Here is a 21,379-nt window from a genome sequence, read left to right as displayed (position 1 = left end):
AACAGTCTGAAGTAACGTTCCAGAAACTGAGCCTCACTCAGCAACCCTTCCTTATGTAGAAGAGCATATGAGTTAGAGGGTCTCCAGGCCCAGTGTTTTGTGAAGGTCTATCTACATCTCACTCTGCTTCATCTGGATTATAGTTAAACCTGAAGGAAATGGCTAAATAGTTAGCTTTGTAAAAGGTCAAATGCATTTCAACACAGAACCATCAAAACACCTATGGAGTGAGATATACCTATTTAAGTTTCTTTATGTCAAGTTTGACCTTATCTCCTGTTCTTATTTGTGCCAGTTTTCCTTTTGGCCTTACCTGTTGTTTCTTCCTGACAGGTTGCTTGCACACATTTAGATGTGGATTTAGTCTGTATAACTGTAACAGAGAAGCTACCGTTTTACTTCAAAAGACCACCTATTAATGTGGTAAGTATTACACTTTTCATGTTGCATTTGGATCTGTAGAAATGTGCATTAGCAAATTGGAACAGGAGCATAAGATGTTTTTGAAAGGACTTAGACACTAAAATTTATGAAGGATATTTCTTAAGAGGGTAGTTAATAATGATGGGTACTTATAGTCTGAATATTGAACATTAAGGGAAAATAGCAGTCAAAAAAGAAGGTAAAAGGGGAAAAAACCCCGAATAACACAGAGGGTCCCTGAGGCACCAGTAAGGTAAAGAGAGATAGGGAGGGGGCATGGAATTACCTAGGCATGATCTATGCAAAATTAAAATCTTAGTTGAAGCACGCAGATTCACACGAAAGATCAGGGTTACTTCTGTATTAACTAACAGGGTGGCCATGCATTCAGGGAAGTTTTTTGTTTTTCCCTCTGCTATAGAATTTTTCTCATCACCCTTCTATATAGTTTTCTCTTGTTTTCCTTTACTCTTCATCTTACATCTATCATGCCGCCTTCTAAGTCTCAGTCCCTTCCATTTCCATCATAAAGGTGATATTATTTCACACCAGTAACTATTTAGTGGCTATGAGGTCAGCACAACTGCTAACTATTCACTTTGCCAGCCAGATCCTAGGAAGAGTTAGGATGCTATTTTAGAATAGTGGCTTCTAAAACTCTGCTCAGTCTCCTGTTCTCAAAAACTTAATTATCCAAAGAGAAAAAGGGTTTAGCAGACACTTGCCAAATTATATAGTTAATCTTGTCAGAGTTGGAAAATTTAATTTAATTTTTTCAAAGTAAGTAATTCCCCTATCTTTTTTTTTTTTCCTGAGGCAGAGTTTTTCTGTCACGTAAGCTAGAGTGCCATAGTGTCAGCCTAGCTCACAGCAACCTCAAACTCCTGGGCTCAAGCGATTCTCCTGCCTCAGCCTCCCTAGTAGCTGGGTCTGTAGGCACGTGCCACCACACCTGACTAATTTTCTATTTTTGGTAGAGTCGGGGTCTTGCTCTTGCTCTTGCTCAGGTTGGTCTCAAACTCCTGATCTCAAGCGATCCTCCCGCCTCGGCCACCTAGAGTGCTAAGATCCCTTATTCTTTTGTCTCTATAGAAAGATAACTTTCTCAATTTTTGTTTCCCTTTGCTACTAAGGAATTGACTTGATACTGAAAATTAGAGGGAAACAATCAGGAGAAAATGGATTTCATTGGTGTGTAAAAATTTAATCCAATGTGGAAAAATTTAAGTTGGCTTATGTTCTATCCCTAAAAATATGCTACTAAAACTATACTTGAGAAATACCAAAAATATAGTCATATATTTCAAGGAAAAAATATAAAACAGCTCTTGTTTGGTAAATATTGAGAGCACTACGGAACATATAACAATATTGGCTAAACTCAAATCATTGGTTCCACATGCTGTTGCCAGTACTTAGATAAGTAAACACTTTTAAAAACCTCTGAAGCACCACATTTTAGAGTTGGAGATCTATGTTGTTCAACAGCTCATTTATCAAATGTGGGGAAATGAAGGCTAGCAAGAAGTCATTCAGCTCTTTAGTCACAGGGTTAGGAAAGTTCTGGTTGATTGCTTGTCAAATAAGATCTCTATCATGCCCTAGGTACCTATGATAAAAGCCACAGACTAATACGTACCCAAGTTTATGACACTCTTGTTGGCCTCTCGTATTATTCCTCTCCAGAGGAAGCAATCTCTGTCTTGCCTAAGCATTGTGTCAGGCTCCAACTGCCAATCCTGGTTCTAAGTAGAACTCCCACAGTTAGGCAGTGCAGCCACTCTGCAAATTGCTGTTAAACTTACAACTTTTTCACCTTTTTCTTCATCTTAATGAACTAGGAAGGCCATTTTCTAGATGTCTTTGCCTGATAAGCCCACATTTGATACTGTGTCCTTGGTTGGGAGGAGATAGTGGCATGTGATGCTAAGGCCAAGTCCATGGAATGGACAGCAATGCCCAGCACATAATTCCTCATATCCCAGGACAATGGTAAGATTCCCAGTGGCTGTTTTGTAGAGGGCTTTAAGTGGATTTCTTATGAACGTGTCTTACTGTTCAAACCAGATTATAAACTTCTAGAGAGCACCAATTGTATCATGTCCTTTTGTAAATTATCCCAATATCTTGCTTATGAGTCCTCCCTAAAAAATTGTTAATTGAATGAGTAAATGTTAAGCTTAGCATGTCAAGGTACAGCTTGGGGAGCCCAGCCAAATCCTACTGGTCATTAGTCATTAGCTAGATGTCAGTGTTGGGCCGGAAGCACATGCAGTGAGGGAAGTGGGGCACTGGGGCGGCCTTAGGAGAGGAATGGCACTAGGACAGCCCACCCCCTGATTCCATCTGGAAGTTCAGGAAAGCTGCTGTTGTCTCATGGATATTTCTGGCTTAATTCCTCCATTTTCCAGTTTAAGAATTCTGAAAAGTAAAAATTTGACAAGTGAGAGGGATATGCAGCTTAACACAGTGTCTGCTTTTAGAAAAAAATCTGGTGTGAACACTTTACATATGTTGTTTAATAAAAACTGGATGATGGAATGGAAGAAAGGCTGCACAGATTATTTTTAGTCTTCATCTAGTATAGAAGTAGGTTGCAGATAAATTGGTCAGGAAGCAGAAAATGTCCTATTAATTTATTTACCTATTTTTTACTGAGAGAACGCTGGAAACATAGAGGTATCTAGCTTGTCTTCCATGGTAAGCAATAGTTGTTGTATAGGTATGTATGTATTATTTGTAACATGATATCTAATCTGGATATGGAGCTATGTGTCTGCATTAAAGTATGGAAAAATATTCGCTGTGAAAGCACAACACATGAAGTGAGCATAGGTAACAGTTCCGTCTTAAGTCTTGGTCCTTGCATGCTCCCTTGGCTTTGAGCATAAACTTGTCTTTGGCCTTCAGAAGTCCAAGGTTTGCTTTATAGGGATCGCTTTATCGGGCACATGAGAAAACAGCATAGATCTTAATTTGGTTAGTGTTTGGGCCTCTTTTTTTTTTTTTGAGACAGAGTCTCACTTTGTTGCCCAGGCTAGAGTGAGTGCCGTGGCGTCAGCCTAGCTCACAGCAACCTCAAACTCCTGGGCTCAAGCAATCCTGCTGCCTCAGCCTCCCGAGTAGCTGGGACTACAGGCATGCGCCACCATGCCCGGCTAATTTTTTCTATATATATTAGTTGGCCAATTAATTTCTTTCTATTTATAGTAGAGATGGGGGTCTCACTCTTGCTCAGGCTGGTTTCGAACTCCTGACTTCGAGCAATCCACCCACCTCATCTACCAGAGTGCTAGGATTACAGGCGTGAGCCACCACGCCCAGCCAGGCCTCTTTTTTTGTTGTGTTAAAGCAGGAGTATTAGGTAGTTAGTCTTTTACCTGTAGGTCAGAAGCCATGTGAGAATTATCAGCTCAGAAATTTGGGATTATGAAAGAGGGCTCTGAGCATACCAAAACACTCCATTTCTATGACTTACAGCTCTCATCCCTTTTGTTACCCTTCACCACATGCTTAAGGCACCATAATTTCAATTATGCAATTTCCTCTAAAATCTCCTATAAACCTCTTTTGGAGTCTTAAGTATCTTGTATGGTAATCACAACTCCATTTTGTGACAGATGCATTCCTAAAGAATTGAATTCCATTCCTCTTCTTGGATAATCAAATGACTTCTAATTATTTAGCATTTTATAGTTTAAGCACTTTCACACCTGCTGTGGCCCACCAGCTTTGGGGTGGAGTAGATGTTAATTATCTCCATATGTAGGTAATAGAATTGAGTCTTAGGTAGTTTGTGGCTCACACAGTTAAATGTCTCTCTCAAAGGCTTGATTAGGGATTTGTACTCAAGCTTTCATTCCAAATCTACTGCCATTTCCTTCTGGGAAATGCTATTTAAAGTTACTTTATAGCAGAACTCTTTGTTGAGCACAGAATAATTTCATATTATAAAACATGAGCTTTATGAATTCAAGTTTTGAGAAGAAGATTTTCTTAAAACAGCACATATCTTTACCTTCCCTTTAATTTTTGTTTGTTTGTTTCCATTTCAATATTATTTCCATTCAATAATGACTTCAGGTTTATTGAGTTATTTTCAGGCCATGTATGTTTCACACTCTTCTGAGGTTTTCCCTTCAGCATCTTCTTTAACCCTGATCTTTGTGGTCCTGTTTGTGCCCACTGAAAGATGTCTAGTAAATAATGTCTAAAGCAGTGAGGTAGTTCTAGGAGTCATGCTATGTATACTTGATTTGGGTGTGAGTGCTCTAGAAACTTTATTTTTCATCACACTCGAACCTAAATGTATTAAGTACTTGTCGATTCAGTGCTTGCATCAGTACCGCCAAACTTGCCAGTATCAAAATTTTCTGTGTAGCCACCAAAATGAAAAAAGAAAAAACCACCAGAAATAAAGTTAAAAGATAAATGACAAGCTGGTGGAAATATATTCACTGATGTCATAGACAAAAAGGCTAATCCCTGTAATATATAAAGAGCTCCTAGAAATTGGTAAGTTAAAAAAAACAGATGAACAATAAAAAAAATGAATTAAGAATATGAAAGACATTATACAAGAAGGAAAATACGGAGTCCTTAAACATATGAAAAGATGCTTGAATTCACAATAATAAGAGAAATTCACATCGAAATAACCTATGTAATTAGTGATACACTCTGTAGTAAGGCTGTGGGAAAGCAGGTATTCCCATATTAATACTTTGCTGATAAATTGGAACAATCCCTATGGGGGGGTAATTTGGCAACAAGTATTAAAATTACAAATACATTTACTGGCTTAACACAACAGAAATGTGTTGCTTCACAATTCTGGAGGCCAAAAGTCTGAAATCAAGGTTTCAGCATGGTCACGTTCCTCTAAAACCTATAGTGGAATCCTTTACCATTTTTTTTTAGTTTTTGGTGATTTTCCAGCAATCTTTGGTAATCCTTGATTTGCAGCTAAATAACTCCAATCTCTGCCTTTGCCTTCGCAGTGCATTCTCCTTGTGTGTCTCTGTGTTTTCACGTGGCCATCTTATAAGGGTATCAGTCATACTGAATTAGGGGCCTACCTTATTTTAGTATGGCCTCATCTTAACTAATTACATCTGCAGTGACCCTATTTCCAAATATGGTTGTCTTTTAAGGTACTGAGGGTTAGGACTCTAACATATATTTTATGGTTAGGGTCACAATTCAACCCATAATGCCCAGCAATCCCACTTTAGTGTTGATTCTACAGATACATTGAAACAACCCAAAGTCAATCAGTAGAGGTTTGGTTAAATATATGCTGTACCTCTACAGCAGGGGTCCTCAAACTTTTTAAACAGTGGGCCAGTTCACTGTCCCTCAGACCATTGGAGGGCTGGACTATAGTTTAAAAAAACCTATGAATAAATTCCTAAATACTGCACATATCTTATTTTGAAGTAAAAAAAAAACAAATGGGCAAAAACACCTGCATGTGGCCCACGGGCCGTAGTTTCAGGACGCCTGCTCTACAGCATAATGCTATGCAGCTATAAAACGGAACGAGAAAGTTATGAGCTGACATGGAAAAGCTTTCAAGTCAGGACAAGATTGTAGCAGACTACCTTTTGGGTAAGAAAGAGGAGAAATAATATATATTCATATTTGCTTATATTTGTATGAAGAAATTCTGGAAGAAGACACAGGAAATTAATAAAAGTTACTATGGGAGGAGAGGTGGGGCAGATGGGATCAGAGATACAAGTAAGACTTTTTATTGTTTCCTTATGTTGCTTTGATTTATGAATCTTGTGAATAAATTACCTATCATAAATAATGATACATCAAAAGGGTGTCACCCATTTGAATCCAATAAAGAGCTAATTTTTATGAAATTAATGGGGAATGACTACATTGTCCCAGTAATCAATTCCCCATTCTCTTCCTTCTCTAGCTTTGCTTAGTACTTGGAATTTTATTGCCAGTATCTCTGGATTCAAGTATCACACACCTGCCCTTGGTAGCATCCTTTTGACTGTTATTTCTCATTAGTAAAGAAATCTGCTCTATCCACCCATGCCAGAACCTTTGGTCAGACATGTGAACAAAAGCCAATCAGGCAGGCACTATTATGAAGAGGCTTTTATGAACAATCATTTGCTAAGTGTAAGGCAGTTTGCATTAAAATGGTCTTAGAAGCAGGAGCCCAAGTAATGAGTGTCTATTTTATCTCTAAAAATTTAAAAATAAGATGTTATGAAAGAAATATTCACCATAACTTCCAGTAGTAGCACATTATCTTTATAATTTTTCTTTTTCTAGAATTCTCTTAGTTTTAAAGGGAGCTTGATTAATGTACCAAGATCAAAATCAGAAATTTTTTCTTAAAAAATAGTTAAGCTGATAATTATGTCCTTTTTCCCCCTTCTTCCCCCCACCCCCACTCCACCAAAAGGAGTTTTTATTTTGATCTGGTCCCCAAAAGGTTTTAGAAGTTTAGATTCAGTCAATTAGAAATGTTTTGGGATCTGGTCATCAAACCCTATATATCATTCACATCTTTTATTCCTCCTCTTCTTCATTGTACTGCCTTGTGTTGTGGTTCTATAACTTGTAAGTCAGCCTCTTCAGTTAATTATAGTAGTTTTTGTAAAAGAAATAGCCAAGGAGATGTTTTCATTTATCTATGAATTTCAGTTAGCCAAGTCTATTGTGTTTCCTTCTATGATAGATAATCCATAGTGAACATCATTATCACATGACCTCTTTTCCCCGAGCTATTATTTATTCACTCAAAATGTAAATATATTACACACTTTTTGTGTAAAAGGCAGTTTTGTGTTAGAAGGTGTCATGATACCAGCTCTCAAGAAGTATATGAACTAACTAAAGAAAATGAGGTATACATTTAACTATGGCAGAAAGAGTATCATAACAAATGTCGTTTCCAGAAATAATCAACACACGATAAAGAATTAGAGGTGGGGAAAGGTTGTCAAAATATGGGAGAGGAGGAAGGTTGCAAGGGGAAAATAGCATTTAAATTCCAACTAAACTAGAATCAGATATATAGGAAAATCTAAAATAAAATCTGGGAGCCTTAAGGCCAGAGGAAAAGGAAAGGGATGTTTGGGGGTTGGAAGAAAGGAAATCTGTGTTCAGGAAGGGAAGGTAGAGGGACCTTTGAGGTACACCTGAATTAAATCAAGGTGGACTGCCGGTTCTAGAAGAAGACAAGTTTCTCCATTCCCTGTAAACTGCTCAGGAGTAAACCCCAGCAGTCCCAGTTGGACCAGTCCCAGCTCATCCTCTGTGTAACAGAAACTCATTTGCCAGGCAGAGACTTGCACCATACTGCCTGGACTGTGCCTGTCATCCTTTTATTCATTCAAAAGCCTACTGCAACCAGTTGGTTTTTGCACTTGCAAGTCTGCTTATCACCACCAAGTTAACATCCTCCAGATGTTTCCCCTTGCTGTTACCGGCTCTGCACAGCTGGCCCTTCTCATCCTCTTGGGCCTCATCTCCCACCTTAGGGCTCTGCTTTGTTTGTTCTTCTCCAGCCTTGGACCTTCTCTACATGCTTCCATGTTCCAACCCCAGAGCCTTTCATATGCTCTTCCTTCTCTCTGAAAGTGCACCTTCCATACTATTTAACTGCTTAATTTCTTCCTCCCTCACTCCCGAACTTCTCCTTAAAAGCACTTACCACAGTTGAAGTTTTATATTTTTGTGTGGTTATTTGATGGTCTCCCCCACTAACCTGTAAGCTCTTAGAAAGGAGGAACCATCTCAGCCTTTGCACACAGTGAGCTTTAAACATGTCCATTATGAAGGGAAGAAGCTATTGAGGCACTCATCAGGGAAGCTGAATAGTGTGGTGGTCGATTTCAATTCCATTTCCACTTCTTCCAGGCTTTTTTACCTATGGATCTCTATGTAATAAGAGTACATTAAGTAAGAATGAAGTTTCTTTTTCTCATGAAAAAGGCCAAGCTTGTACAGTGAGCTGAACAGAATCATCAAGGGCCCAAGCTTCTTCTATCTTTTGTGCTGGATAAACATAAGTCCAGCCAAAAATCAGGGGCTACGTCACTAAGGAAAAAGGAGAGAAACCAGAAACCATTCCTGGACAATTAACAGCCTGCTGCAGTGCCTCATATAAAGGTATTATAAGGGCTAAACATATACATAAGACTCTTAGCACAGTGCCTGGCATGCAGTCAACACTCAGTTAACCATGGCTATTGTTATTCTCTCATTCAACATCTATGTATAATAATGACTTACCTGAGAAGCCTTCTTATGCCCATTTTTTGGACTTTGTCCAGCTTTATGTATCTTGTCTCTTTGTTCATTCTTGAGTCAAATTACTTGGTTTACTGGATTTGCATACAGTTTATCCTAAGTGTAGGGAATATATCTTTGTTTTCCTTTTGATAGTTCATAGAATAATAGCTATTCTGGCACCACACTGGGACTTCACTCTCCTTAGCCTCTTGATAATTCCTGTTTATATAAAGTCAGGCTTCCCATAGCTAAGATAAACTCGGTTGATCAAATAGAGCCACAGATATGTTTTCTTCTCCTTGTGGATAGTGCTATTTGTGTGTGGATCTGTCTTTATTTAAAGCTGTACCTTGACATGTAGGAGGTAGGTAGTAGGGGGTGAGGGAGGACTTCAGTGAGAATTAAGTAGGACAGTGTGTGTTTATCTTTGACAGTTTATTTTCTTTATTTCCTGTGAAGGCAATTGACCGAGGCCTGGGCTTTGAACTTGTCTATAGCCCTGCTATCAAAGACTCCACAATGAGAAGGTACACAATTTCCAATGCTCTCAATTTGATGCAGGTCTGCAAAGGAAAGGTACAGTTCTATAATTTTATGATATTTTTCATATCTGGCAGTTTATTATTAATATACTAGAATTGTCAAACTTATTTCTTTTCCTTAAAGTAGAAAGTTCTCAAGGCACAGAAGCAAATTCTTCCATTTCAATGAGCTCTGCGAGTTTTAAGGGAAGGAAAAATATCAAGGGGAAAATAGTATAAGGGAGAAAAAGATGTATTGAAAGCCTATATCTTTTGATAAGGACTTTGCAATTTACATACTGTGAAAAGAATAGTCTGGATCACAAATGTTTGTCCTCAGTGAGTTGAATTAAGGTTATATGATCATTTAGTCTAATTCTTAACTTAATTCCTCTTCACTAAGATTTGTTTAGAAAGCTTATTCTCTTTCTTTTTATAAGCTGCCTTAGTTTGATGTGAGATATTTCATTTTTTCACTTTAATTATTTACCTTATCTATAAAACAAGTTGGTATTTGAGCCTTAAATGTTAAAATGTGATTACTGGTTATTTGTATTATGAGATTCTTCAATTGCTTTTTTTTACATTTATCTAAGATTAATATTGATCACTTTCTATTTTGTAGAATGTAATTATATCTAGTGCTGCAGAAAGGGTAAGTCTAACATGAAATACTTTGTTTTCACCTTTCAAGTTAGAAAACTTTGCAGAGTTTCTAGGGGAGAAATTAAAATAGTAATGTAATGAATGTTTACAGCATGTTTTCTACTTTATTGATTTGCTCTTTGTAATTGGTGAGGTATAAAATTTTCTCCATTCTCTTTAGGCTTCAAATTTTTGCATATAAATAGTTTTTCCTTTATACTGTTACAAAATGCTTTTCAATGTTATTTTATATTTTCAAAAACTTATGAAACTCATCAAAATTATAAGGACTTAAATTTATATAGGTAACTTTCTTATTTTGGGATACTTAAATATCTTATTAATCTACAAGCCCTAACCCTTAAAGTCATTAAGTCATTGAAATGTTATGAGTACCTTTTCTCATATGTATTTTTTGTTTATTTTAGTCTTTAGAAATAAGGGGACCATACGATGTGGCAAACTTGTATCCTTTTCTGAGTAAGAAGTTGTTGAAATTTTCTTTTAGGAAATTTGGAATTTGAAGGAAGTAGCAGTATAGTTTCACATGATATTTTTCTCAACCTTTTACTGTAAGGTAAAAGTTTACCAATTAATAACTTCAAAAACAATTTACATCAGGTTGTAGACAGCTTTATCCCTCTTTTTTGGATTAATCATGAGATAGAAAAGGGGGAACGAGGGACTTTATATGATAAAAGTTTATAGTTAAATGAGTCTCTTCTCAGATGCACATTCCAGTTTGGCTAAGAACTGCTATGGAATTAATTAGTCTTTCAACAAGACCAGGTTAGCTGGCATTTTCAGTTATGTTTGTGTTCGTCTCTTGTCCTTGGCTGATTCTGGGTTGAAATCTTTAATGGTCCCACCAGAGGGTTGCTGTTTGGGCTGTCTGAAAGTGATGCCAAGGCTGCGGTGTCCACCAACTGCAGAGCAGCACTTCTCCATGGAGGTGAGCAAGTTCTTCCAATAAAAACTGAATGGTCATATTAGAAGCAAGTCATTTTTATCAAATAATTGAGCAATATCTATTTTTGCTATCCTATCCTGCAGAGTTCCTTTGGAATCATCTTTTCTCAATCTTCTAACCATAGCCATCGGTGCTTTCTTACCCTCACTCTAGACTTTCCTTTCTGTAGTTTGTGGAATGAATACAGTTTCTGCATTACAGAAATGAGTATTGAATGAGTTCTTTCAAACTATACATTTGTGCCCCTGCCCACATCTTTTCTTTTATTATTTATCTATTTATGAATGAATGAATGACAGGGTCTCGCTCTGTCACCTGGGCTGGAGTGTAGCATCAAACTCTTGGATGCAAGTGATTCTCCTACCTCAACCTTCCAAGCATGTGCCACCACACCAGGCTCCCTGATTACATTTTGTAGGCACTTCTAATTTCCCTTACTCCTCCTTCTTTCCAGAGGGGCATGCTTTCCCTGTTGAAAATCTCTGTTTTAGAGAACTGATACGTCAAAAATATATGTTAAATCATTATTAGGAAAACAAAAACAACATTTTTAGAAATTGATACTTTGTCCACTCTAGAGCCAGTCCAAACACAGCATTTTTTAAAACCCAACAAAGCTTGACTAACTTTTGCATTTATTACAACTCTGAATGTTTCTTTTCTCATTTTTGTTTACATAGTCAAGTATGTACAGACTGTACATTGTTTACCTACATTTTGTATAGATACATCTTCACTTTAGTTCCACTGCTGGAACTCACTGAATTTTTTATTCATCAGATGATAAAAGCTCAACTAGAAGTATGCTAAAACTTTGGAAAATGCAAATTTAGTTTTATTAAAACAAAAATCTTAAAGTTTTGATCTGCTATTTGCTATTTTGTCTTCATTCTCTTTGTAGTTTTTAGGACTGGTTGTATTTAAGAAATAGTTTAGTTGATGTCATCCAGATAAATTTTAAACTTCAGAATAAGTTGCTACATATAGACTAAGTTATTTATCATAGGAATAGCTAGGTTACTGAGGGCTCATGTGTTGTGTCTGGATTTTAATGATCTGATTTCCACTTGAGAGAACTGTTTACTGTATTAGCATGAAGTTTTGCGTTTGACTTCAAAAAACTCAACTATTCAACATATGATAAAGTCAGGCTTTTATAGACACTAAACTATTAATGAAAGAAGGCTGTGGACTTTAGATGGCATTACCATTCACCCCAATGTGCCCAGTACAGTCCTAGTTTATACCTGCTATTCCTATAAAATTATTGACACTTCTGTTTTCTGAAAACTATCCCAATCTAGATGACAAATTACAGTTACCCTGGTTTTAGTTGGTATTGAGATCAGTGTGACACATAGTAGCTGGCTTTCATTATTGGAAAGCTTGCCACTGGGAATCAGAATTAGGTTTTGTGGGGTTCTACAAACCAGTGACTAGTAGTAATCCATCCATAGGAGGTTATGGGGAAATGACAGAGGAAAGAGGTTCAAGGTCAGAGGCTTTGCCCTATGATTGACAAGGTCAGTGTCCTTCATCAACCACTGGACCAAAATAGACTTGTTAGGGATGCCTGCTTTAACTCTTTGTGAACAATAAATAGTTCACTTGCTGATAATTCCTTTAGAGCTAGTTGTAGATTTTCCTTGGCAAGATGATTAAAGGAAATATTATATATGAAAACACTTTATAAAGTAAAGCCCTATACAAATCTGTTTGCTGTTATAAAAAATGAATTTATTTTTATTGTTATTTTTTATTTTATTCATTTATTTTTGAGACAGAGTCTCACTTTGTTGCCCAGGCTAGAGTGAGTACCATGGCATCAGCCTGGCTCATAGCAACCTCAATCTCCTGGGCTCAAGCAATCCTGCTGCCTCAGCCTCCTGAGTAGGCGGGACTGCAGGCATGCACCACCATGCCTGGCTAATTTTTTGTATATATATAAAATGAGTTTATTTTTAAAAGATACTGAAAGTTACTTTAAGTAATAATGAAAGTCTCCTTCAGTTGTTTATAATCTGTCATTTTAGATTAAGGAGTAAATATTCATTGATAAAGATAGAACATTTCTGAGATGGAACTAAAATAATTTTGGAACTAATACATTTTGGTTTATTACAAAGTTCTGGTTTTCACAATTTTTATATTTTTATTCAATAACTGAGTTTTAGACTATTACTCAGAAACATAATGATATAAATGCAGAATTTTTCATTTAGTGAAATGGAAATCATGGACAATTTCTATTTTGAGGTTCTTTCATTATGTTGGCATTTGAATGACCTCGAGAACAGTTTTATCCCTTTTATAAATTACAGTGTTTTAAAATAACTGGCAGAGATTTAGTAGGCTTGGTAAATAAATCCTGATAAATGGGAAGTTAATGCTTAACACTTTAGAGTTGACTTTACTTTTATTACTTGAAATAAGAAATAATTCTTAACTAAATTTCTGTTCATCAGGTTCTTTTGATTCTACCTCCTTTGTAGTTAATGAGGATCTTGATCCTTCTCCATAATCTCTTTCCATTTCCTAAGGACAAAGTTTGAATCTCTTTCATGACTCTATGGTCTTTCATAAGCTACTCTTCCAGCCTCATTTACCCCCAATTTTTCCATACTCTTTCACACCAGTCATACCATACCCTAAATACTCTTCCCTCGTTTCTTCTTACCTTTCAAAGGAATACTTTCTTCTCCTTTTTTTCCTTTTTTCCTATTCCTAGTTGTGGTAACTTTTTATGATACCTAATTGATTCATCCAGGTGGTTAATTCTTATGGCTGACTACATTCCTATTATATTTGCTCTTAATGTGCTTATCCCATGCATGAACTGTGGGAAAAAGCACTGTCTATAGGCATCTTTTTTTTTTTTCGATCAGAAACTATTACCTGCATATAAGGCATCTTTATACTCTCTATATAAATGGCACAGTGGCTGGCCTATTCGTAGGTTTTTTAGCAGAAGTTGGCTAAATTTAAGTTGACCTCTGCTGCCAATATGATCTAAGCATCTAATAATCACCATTTTTCTTTGTTAATTATCATCAGTAATATAAGGCATTGATATATTTATGAGTTTGATTTTATTCATTCACTCAGCAAGTATTTATTGAACACCTGTTATATAACCAGGCCATTGCTGGGTGTCCACAATGCAATATAATGGATTCTTCAAAGGTACATTGATGATCTAGTGAGAGAGATAGAATATGTGCTGTAAAATGAAGTAAGCACACACTCCACCATGGGAACAATACAACTCACTGTTGTCTTTGCTCTTTTGATTTGTTTTTCTACTATGCATAAAGCATTTGCTACACTGATGTCTATGATTTGGGCTCTGACTGCATAAGGTGCCATGAACAGACCATTAAGAGATAACACTGCCCTGCAGCTTTACCCTTGAGATAATCTTTAGGAATGAATTAGATGTTAATAATATCCTGATATATGTATATGTTGGGAAACAAAATAACGACATGTTAATGGCACCAGCACCCATAGCAGTTCATTATGATTTATCACTTACTAGTGCTGTAAGCCAAAGTAATATGGTGATGCTTGTTAAACCACCTAATTTTAAATTATGTCTTAACTTCAAGCACTATAGTTTTCCTGCTTCTTTTACAGAAACTAGAAAAACTGCTTTTGGAATCATTTCTACAGTGAAGAAACCTCGGCCATCAGAAGGGGATGATGATTCTCTTCCAGCTTGCAAGAAAGCCAAGTGTGAGGGCTGAAAGGAATACCCCAGTCTTTGTCAGCATTCCCTTCTTCTCTTTTATAGTTCATCAGCCACAACAAAAATAAAACCTTCACATTTACTGTTTTCATTTGGAGCTAGAAATCGATAGTCTATAAAAAGTGTTATATTCAAGCCATTAAAACAACAAACAAAACCTAGTGAAGCATTAAAGAAACAAGGCTGCCAGTTTAATGAATTTAGATGTAGTTTAAGAGAAAAACAGAGACTCTCCTTTTTGTAAGTGATAAATAGCAGATATACTTGAATAAGATATTTCAATGTTTTAAGAGATTCTTTAAAAATGTTTCTTATTCATTTAAAAACTCATACTTTTCTACTTTTTATACACGGCTTATTTTTTAATCTTACTACTCAAAAAGTAGTTATTGGGGTAACTATTAAAACTTATATTGGGGGTGACTTTTATTAATTGTTGATCTATTCTTGTTTTAACCTTCTCTTTCATGTATTCATCAAGTCAGCATTCTTTCTAAAAGCAATTGCTATGAAATTTATGGAAGCAGAAGGGATGTGCACGTAAAATGACACTTGACCTCTTCCTTTGCTACTTGCTACCTCCATGAGGTCTTTGGAATAAGATTCCTTGCTTTTAGTTGGCAACCCCTGAAAACCTAATACTGATTTTCCTAATAACTATTAAAAATATCAAAGTGTTAGACTCAACCAACTTTGGAAATGATTTTTTTTTAATGGCAGGATCATCATGTTAGGTAGAAGTAGCCCTTTTTTCCCCCCTAAATACCCACATTTATGCTATATTGATATAAAGGCCCCAAAACATCATGGAATTTTACTTATGAATAAGTAAAATATTGGTAAAGGGAAACCATTAAAACAGAGTACACTGGCTGGGTGCGGTGGCTCACGTAAACCTAGCACTCTGGAAAGCCAAGGTGGGAGGATCGCTCAAGGTCAGGAGTTCGAACTCAACCTGAGCAAGAGTGAGACCCCATCTCTACAAAAAAAAAGAAAGAAATTAATTGGCCAACTAAAAATATATAGAAAAAATTAGCCAGGCATGGTGGTGCATGCCTGTAGTCCCAGCTACTCGGGAGGCTGAGGCAGAAGGACTGCATGAGCCCAGGAGTCTGAGGTTGCTGTGAGCTAGGCTAATGCCACGACACTCTAGCACAGGCAACAGAGACTCTGTCTCAAAAAAAGGAAAAAAAGTACACCATGACCAGGTGAGATTTATTCCAGGAATATAAGGATATTTCTTTTTAATGCAGTGTACATTATTAATAGGTCAAAAGAGAAACCAGAATCTTCTTAATAGATGCCAAAAAGACATTTGATAAAATTTAAAATCCACTCCAGACTATAAAAAGGACAATAAAAACCCTTAGCAATATATAAATAAAAGAATATTGCACATGTACATATATATGTTCATATACATATATACACATACAAACAAAGCACGCTGGTTTTAAAAATAAAGCATTTCCAACTAGCTTCCTCTTGACCAGTGTGGTGGGGCCGCCTGCCCCGTTCCCTCTGTAAACTGGCTGCGCACCAAGAGTCAGCGCATCCCCGTATGCCAGTGTGCTGCTCCCTCCGCCCCACCCGATTCACCAAAACTCAGCTCTGTTTCTTCACAAGTCTGTTTATGCCAGTTGTATTTAGTATTTTAAATTATGTAAGTTAATTTAAAAATTATGAAAATTAGTGAACTATGGGGACAAAAAAGAATTCCCAGGAAAACTAAGTGGATACTTTGAAAAAGTTTGGAAAAGGTGAGTCATTAAAAAGAACTGTCAAAATAGGACAGCTAAGAGCAGGACAGCTAAGATTTTGGGGTGCTCTGATAGAAATTCTGCACTCAGGTTGTTCAGGTTGTTTCACTGAAGTTATAAGTTCTCTTTCTACCTTAAAGGGACCAGAACTTAAGAAAGGCAGCTTGGGATCTTGCATCGCTGCATTTATGTTCCCCAAAAGGGGCTTTGACCTTTAAGAGTATATGTTTATATATTTTAAGCTCATAGGTTTAAGGAGATGTATGTTCAATTTCTTATGATGCCCCACCTTAATCTACTTTATGAATTATAACTATGTACTAGCTCCAATTGCATCAGATATAATAGGATTTTCATATTATAATAGGCAAAATTATTTGTAGAGCAGGTTTCCTTGTGATATTTACTTTTGTCAGAACATGAATGACTGATTTATTGTAATTGCTACAAGATGACAGTACCTAAAATTAAGCAAAGTGGCCAGTTATGGATAAATACATAAAAACTAATAGGTTTTTGTTGTTTTTTTTTTTTTTGAGACAGAGTCTCACTGTGTTGCCTGGGCTAGAATGCCATGGCGTCAGCCTAGCTCACAGCAACCTCAAACTCCTGGGCTCAATCAATCCTTCTGCCTCAGCCTCCCCACTAGCTGAGACTACAGGCATGCGCCACCATGACCGGCTAAGTTTTTCTACACATATTTTTAGTTGGCCAATTAATTTCTTTCTATTTTTAGTAGAGATAGAGTCTCACTCTTACTCAGGCTGGTCTCAAACTCCTGACCTTGAGCGATCTGCCTGCCTCAGCCTCCCAGAGTGCTAGGATTACAGGCGTGAGCCACCACGCCCGGCCCCAATAGGTTTTTTTGTTGTTTGAAACAGTTCTGCTTGTTGCTCAGTCTAGAGTGCAGTGGTGTCATCATAGCTCCCTGCAACCTCAAACACCTCGGCTCGAGTAATCCTCCTGCTTCAGCCTCCCAAGTGGCTGGGACTACAGGCACATGCCACCACACCTGGCTAGTTTTTCTGTTTTTTGTAGAGATGGGGTCTCACTCTTGCTCAAGCTGGTCTTCAACTCCTGAGCTCAAGCGATCCTCCTGCTTTGGCCTCCCAGAGTGCTAGGATTACAGGCATGAGCCACCACGTCCAGTCAAAAGCCAATAGTTTTAATTAATAGTAACCTGTTTTAAAATACAATTTTAAAAGATGACTCTATTCACAAGACATAGATTACCAAAATATATGTAGCGCCCTCTGTGAAGAAAATTCTTAATGAAAACCGGAAGTGAATATAGGGAAAAGTCAAATTATCTCTCAAATTAATCTAAATGCCAAATCAAAATGCTTATAGATGTTTTTGCTTGTTTATATGTTTGGGTTTTGGAGAATAAATTTGAGAATACCTAGGAAATTTCAGAGGAAAACCTCATAGGAGGGACTTGTACCGCTGAATATTACAGAGTATGACAAAAACTAGTACCGTAATTAGAACAAACTGGTGCAGAAATTCCCAAAGATCACTGAAAGAGTAGAGATCCCAGGATCACACTCCAGTTGTAAAATGGATTGTTTAGTAAGTTATATTGAAACAACTGTTCATCTAATTGGAATACTAATTGGCAGTACAACCTGCCAGTAAGTGCACAAACAGAAGACAAAGTATATTCGTTAAAATCCCAATTTACCAGTACTTACTAGCTGTGACCTTGAGCAAATTACATAATCTCTCTGTTCCTTACTTCATCTAGTCTCCTTACCTGTGACATTACCACAAAGGTTAAGTAGATTAATATTTGTAGAGGGCTTACAGTAGGGCCTATCATATAGCATGTACCCATGATTATATTTGATTATATTAACATAACTATTGAAGTATCAACTAATATTATTTAGGAAAAATCTAAGTCAAATCCCTATCTGACACCCAATACACAACTTGTACACAATACTAGAGAAAAACGTAGGTTAATTTTTTAAAATAATTTTGGATTGGAATAGACCTAAGCATGATCATCAAAGCCAGAGAATAAAGTTTTATCAATTTGTTTCTATAAAAATGTTAGAAAAATACAACAACTAGGAAAATACATTTACAATACATATTCCAAAAAGGTTTAACATCCTCAGCTTTTAAGGAATTATAAAAGCAGATACCCAACATAACAAATGCTGTTTGTGTCCACAGAGATCCCCTTTCCCAGGGAGGCATATTTGTTGCCTCAGAAGTTGAGTTCTAATGGCTCATCTTCATCCTTCCCCAGAGTGTCATCCTGAACTGATGGAAATCACCTTACACAGAGATGCCTGGAAAGTTTTGTCCCCTCTGAGGTTGGCCAATCGCCAGTGACTGATGCAGGACATTACAGCCCAACCTTCTGACCGCGGTGGGGCAATTCATGCTCCTGAGCTCCCATGGGATTAGGCTGAGGATGGATTTCTCCTGAAGCCACAACTTTGCCTCTTTTCTTCTGCCCTGCTCTGTTTCCCTTGTTCCCTCTCAATGAATCACTTGCACAAGAATCCTCATTTCAAGTGCTGCTTCCAGGGGGCTTGACTGAATAAAAAAATGGGCAAATAAGTTGATCCAAAAAACAAAATGTCCAGTAAACATAAAGATACTGAACCTTGCTTGTCACTAGGGGAAAAACATCAAAAATATATCTTTGTTTTGTTGGTCAGGTTGAAAAATAAAAGAAAAAGATTTATAAGACTAGTATTTTGAAGGTTGTGGGGAAAGGCAGTAACGTATTGTGGAAGGGGATATAATTTGATATCGACCTTATAGATAATTCTGTAAATTTATTCTTCATAAATAACTGGTTAGGTATAAAGGGTACATGGATAAGGATATTCACTGCAATCATGTCTAAATGTGAAAATGGAAACAACCTAAATATACAATAATGACAGGATTAAATAATCCATTACACATTGAAACAAAACAATACCATGTATAAAGACGTCTAGAATAAGTTGCTTGATTGAAAAAGTTATAAAACTACACAGTACCCATGCATAATGTGCACAGAAATAATCAGAATGGATACCATGACATTGTGATTACTGGTGATGTTTGCTTCCTTTGTTATTTCTATAATATATCAGCTCAATGTTTAATGAGTATTGCTTGTTCAAAAGGAGAGGGGAAACTTTTTCATTGTGGGGGACAGTACAGTAGATGTTATAACCGGAAAAAATGAAGTACAGTGGGAGCACACTTGGGGGGAACTAACGAAATCTAATGGCTCCAGAATGGCTTCCCAGAGGAAATGCAGCTAGACCAAGGGGGAGGGAGGAGGAGAAGTTATGCAATGCAGTGGGGTGGGCTGGGGCGGGAAGGAGAGCCTGCCAGGGAGCTGGCACAGTGTGTGAAAACAGAAAAGCAAGTGCAGGGATTTTTAAGGAGCTAAAAATTCAGTAGAGTTGAAATTTAGAGTTTGGCTAGGAAAGTAAGAAGAGACAAGAATAAAGAGTTAACAGCAGCCAGATTTTAAGGCTTTTATAAGACTTTTTAAGGAGCTTTGATTTCATCCAGAGGGAAATGGGAAGCCATTGAAGGGATAGAAAGAGGAGAGTGACTTGACCAGATTTGCATTTTAGAAAAATCACTGTGTCTGCAACTTGAAAAACAGACTGGAGGTAAGCAAGCCTGGAGGCCGGGAGCCCAGGGAGGGCTGTTTGGGAATCCAGAGAGAAGTGAGGTGATCTCAACGAGCGGGGAGGCACCTAGCATGGGAGGACATGGACAGATTACAGGGCTACCATAGGTAGTACATTTGGCAGGACTTGGTGGTTGATGGAAAGGGATAGGTGGGAGAAGGTCAAGAACAACTTCCAGGATTCTCCACTGGCCCCCACCAAGAGAGCAAACGCAAGATAAAAGATTGTGGGCAAAGAGTTGTTTCAAAGGAAGGCAAGGAACTTATAGAAATTGACTGTGTGATTAAAAACTTGGAATTTTTCCCCTGAAGTATTTATTTTTTCCATTAGCAGAGCTAACTAAGAGTTGGTCTTATTCAAATGTCTCTCATGCCCTCTACCTCTTTATTAGTGCAAATATTTATATGTGGCAACACAAAATTTTTAATTTTCTTTTCCCTCTTGCCACTCCTATTCAAAAAACTTTTTAACTCTTTACTTTTCACTCCTTTACCCTCCCAGCTCTTTGGGGGTTGGGGGGAGTACTTGAGGAAGATACCATAAAGAATGAACCTGGTCACATAATAGCACATCCCAGTTATGCCACAGGAGGTATCAAGGCTAGCAAGAGAAATGTCTGTGTTGTAAGTGCTCTACTTGGAAGGAATTGAAGGACTCTGAGCGTTAAGGTCTGACAGACTAGAGCCAGGAGCCTGTGGTCGGGGCAGAGGGATGGAAAAGGGGATTGGGAGGGAGGGGGCTGACAATGAAACCCCCCAGTGCCTGTGAGAGGGGAACTCTGGATTAGTAAGAGACTAGATAGAAAATGCACAAAAATATTTCAAACCATTCTCACAACTCTGTATGCTTCCATGACCATACATTCCAGGAAGACGTCCTGGACATGGACTGTGCCTGTACACTCTCCCACAATGGCAGAGTCATTTCTATGAGGTTAATGTATGTGATCCTATCTGAAGTGAGTTTTAGGGGGATACAAGTGCTAGTGTTTCACATCAGCCTTCATTGGCTCTTACATATTTCCTCAAGTGCCAAACATTTCCCATCTCTTTCCCCTTACCTATGCTTTTCCTGCTGCCTGGAACACTCTGCTTGAATAATTCCTGTTTAGCTGTGAGACTCACCCTTAAGGTCACCACCTCAAAGAAGTCTTTTTAGAAACCCCTTCCCCTCCCCGCCAAATCACATGCCTCCTTGTCTTAGACGCACGTAGCACTGTTGTATTTTTCCCTTTGTTGTATTTCCCACAGATTGATACTATTCAGTCCCGCATCACTTAGCGACAGGGATATACGTTCTGAGAAAAGCGTCATCAGGTGATTTTGTCATTGTGCAAACATCTTAGTGTACTCACACAAACCTAGATGGCCCATTGCTCCTAGGTT

At 37.5% G+C, this 21,379-nt stretch overlaps 1 protein-coding gene across 3 annotated transcripts in view; it reads left to right on the top strand.

Moving 5' to 3' along the window:
• RPP30 (ribonuclease P/MRP subunit p30) overlaps positions 1-19,451 on the top strand; it is a 32,736-nt gene extending 13,285 nt beyond the window's left edge. Inside the window, exons 6-12 of one of the 3 annotated variants that reach the window (XM_012765596.2) lie at positions 334-423; positions 9,151-9,267; positions 9,838-9,867; positions 10,286-10,323; positions 10,730-10,809; positions 14,464-14,562; positions 18,596-19,451. In XM_012765596.2, coding sequence (XP_012621050.1) covers positions 334-423; positions 9,151-9,267; positions 9,838-9,867; positions 10,286-10,323; positions 10,730-10,809; positions 14,464-14,562; positions 18,596-18,597 — 456 coding nt within the window. In that variant the 3' untranslated portion in view covers positions 18,598-19,451. Of the gene's footprint in view, positions 1-333; positions 424-9,150; positions 9,268-9,837; positions 9,868-10,285; positions 10,324-10,729; positions 10,810-14,463; positions 14,661-18,519; positions 18,539-18,595 lie in introns of those variants that run through there. The other 2 variants (XM_012765603.3, XM_012765586.2) reach the window with 2 other exon arrangements.
• The last annotated feature ends 1,928 nt before the right edge of the window (positions 19,452-21,379 follow it).

This window comes from Microcebus murinus, chromosome 14 (genome assembly GCF_040939455.1).
Source record: "Microcebus murinus isolate Inina chromosome 14, M.murinus_Inina_mat1.0, whole genome shotgun sequence".
Taxonomy (NCBI): Eukaryota; Metazoa; Chordata; class Mammalia; order Primates; family Cheirogaleidae; genus Microcebus; species Microcebus murinus.
The sequence above is the reverse complement of the archived record's forward strand: the minus strand, read 5'-3'. Positions and strand labels throughout refer to the sequence as shown.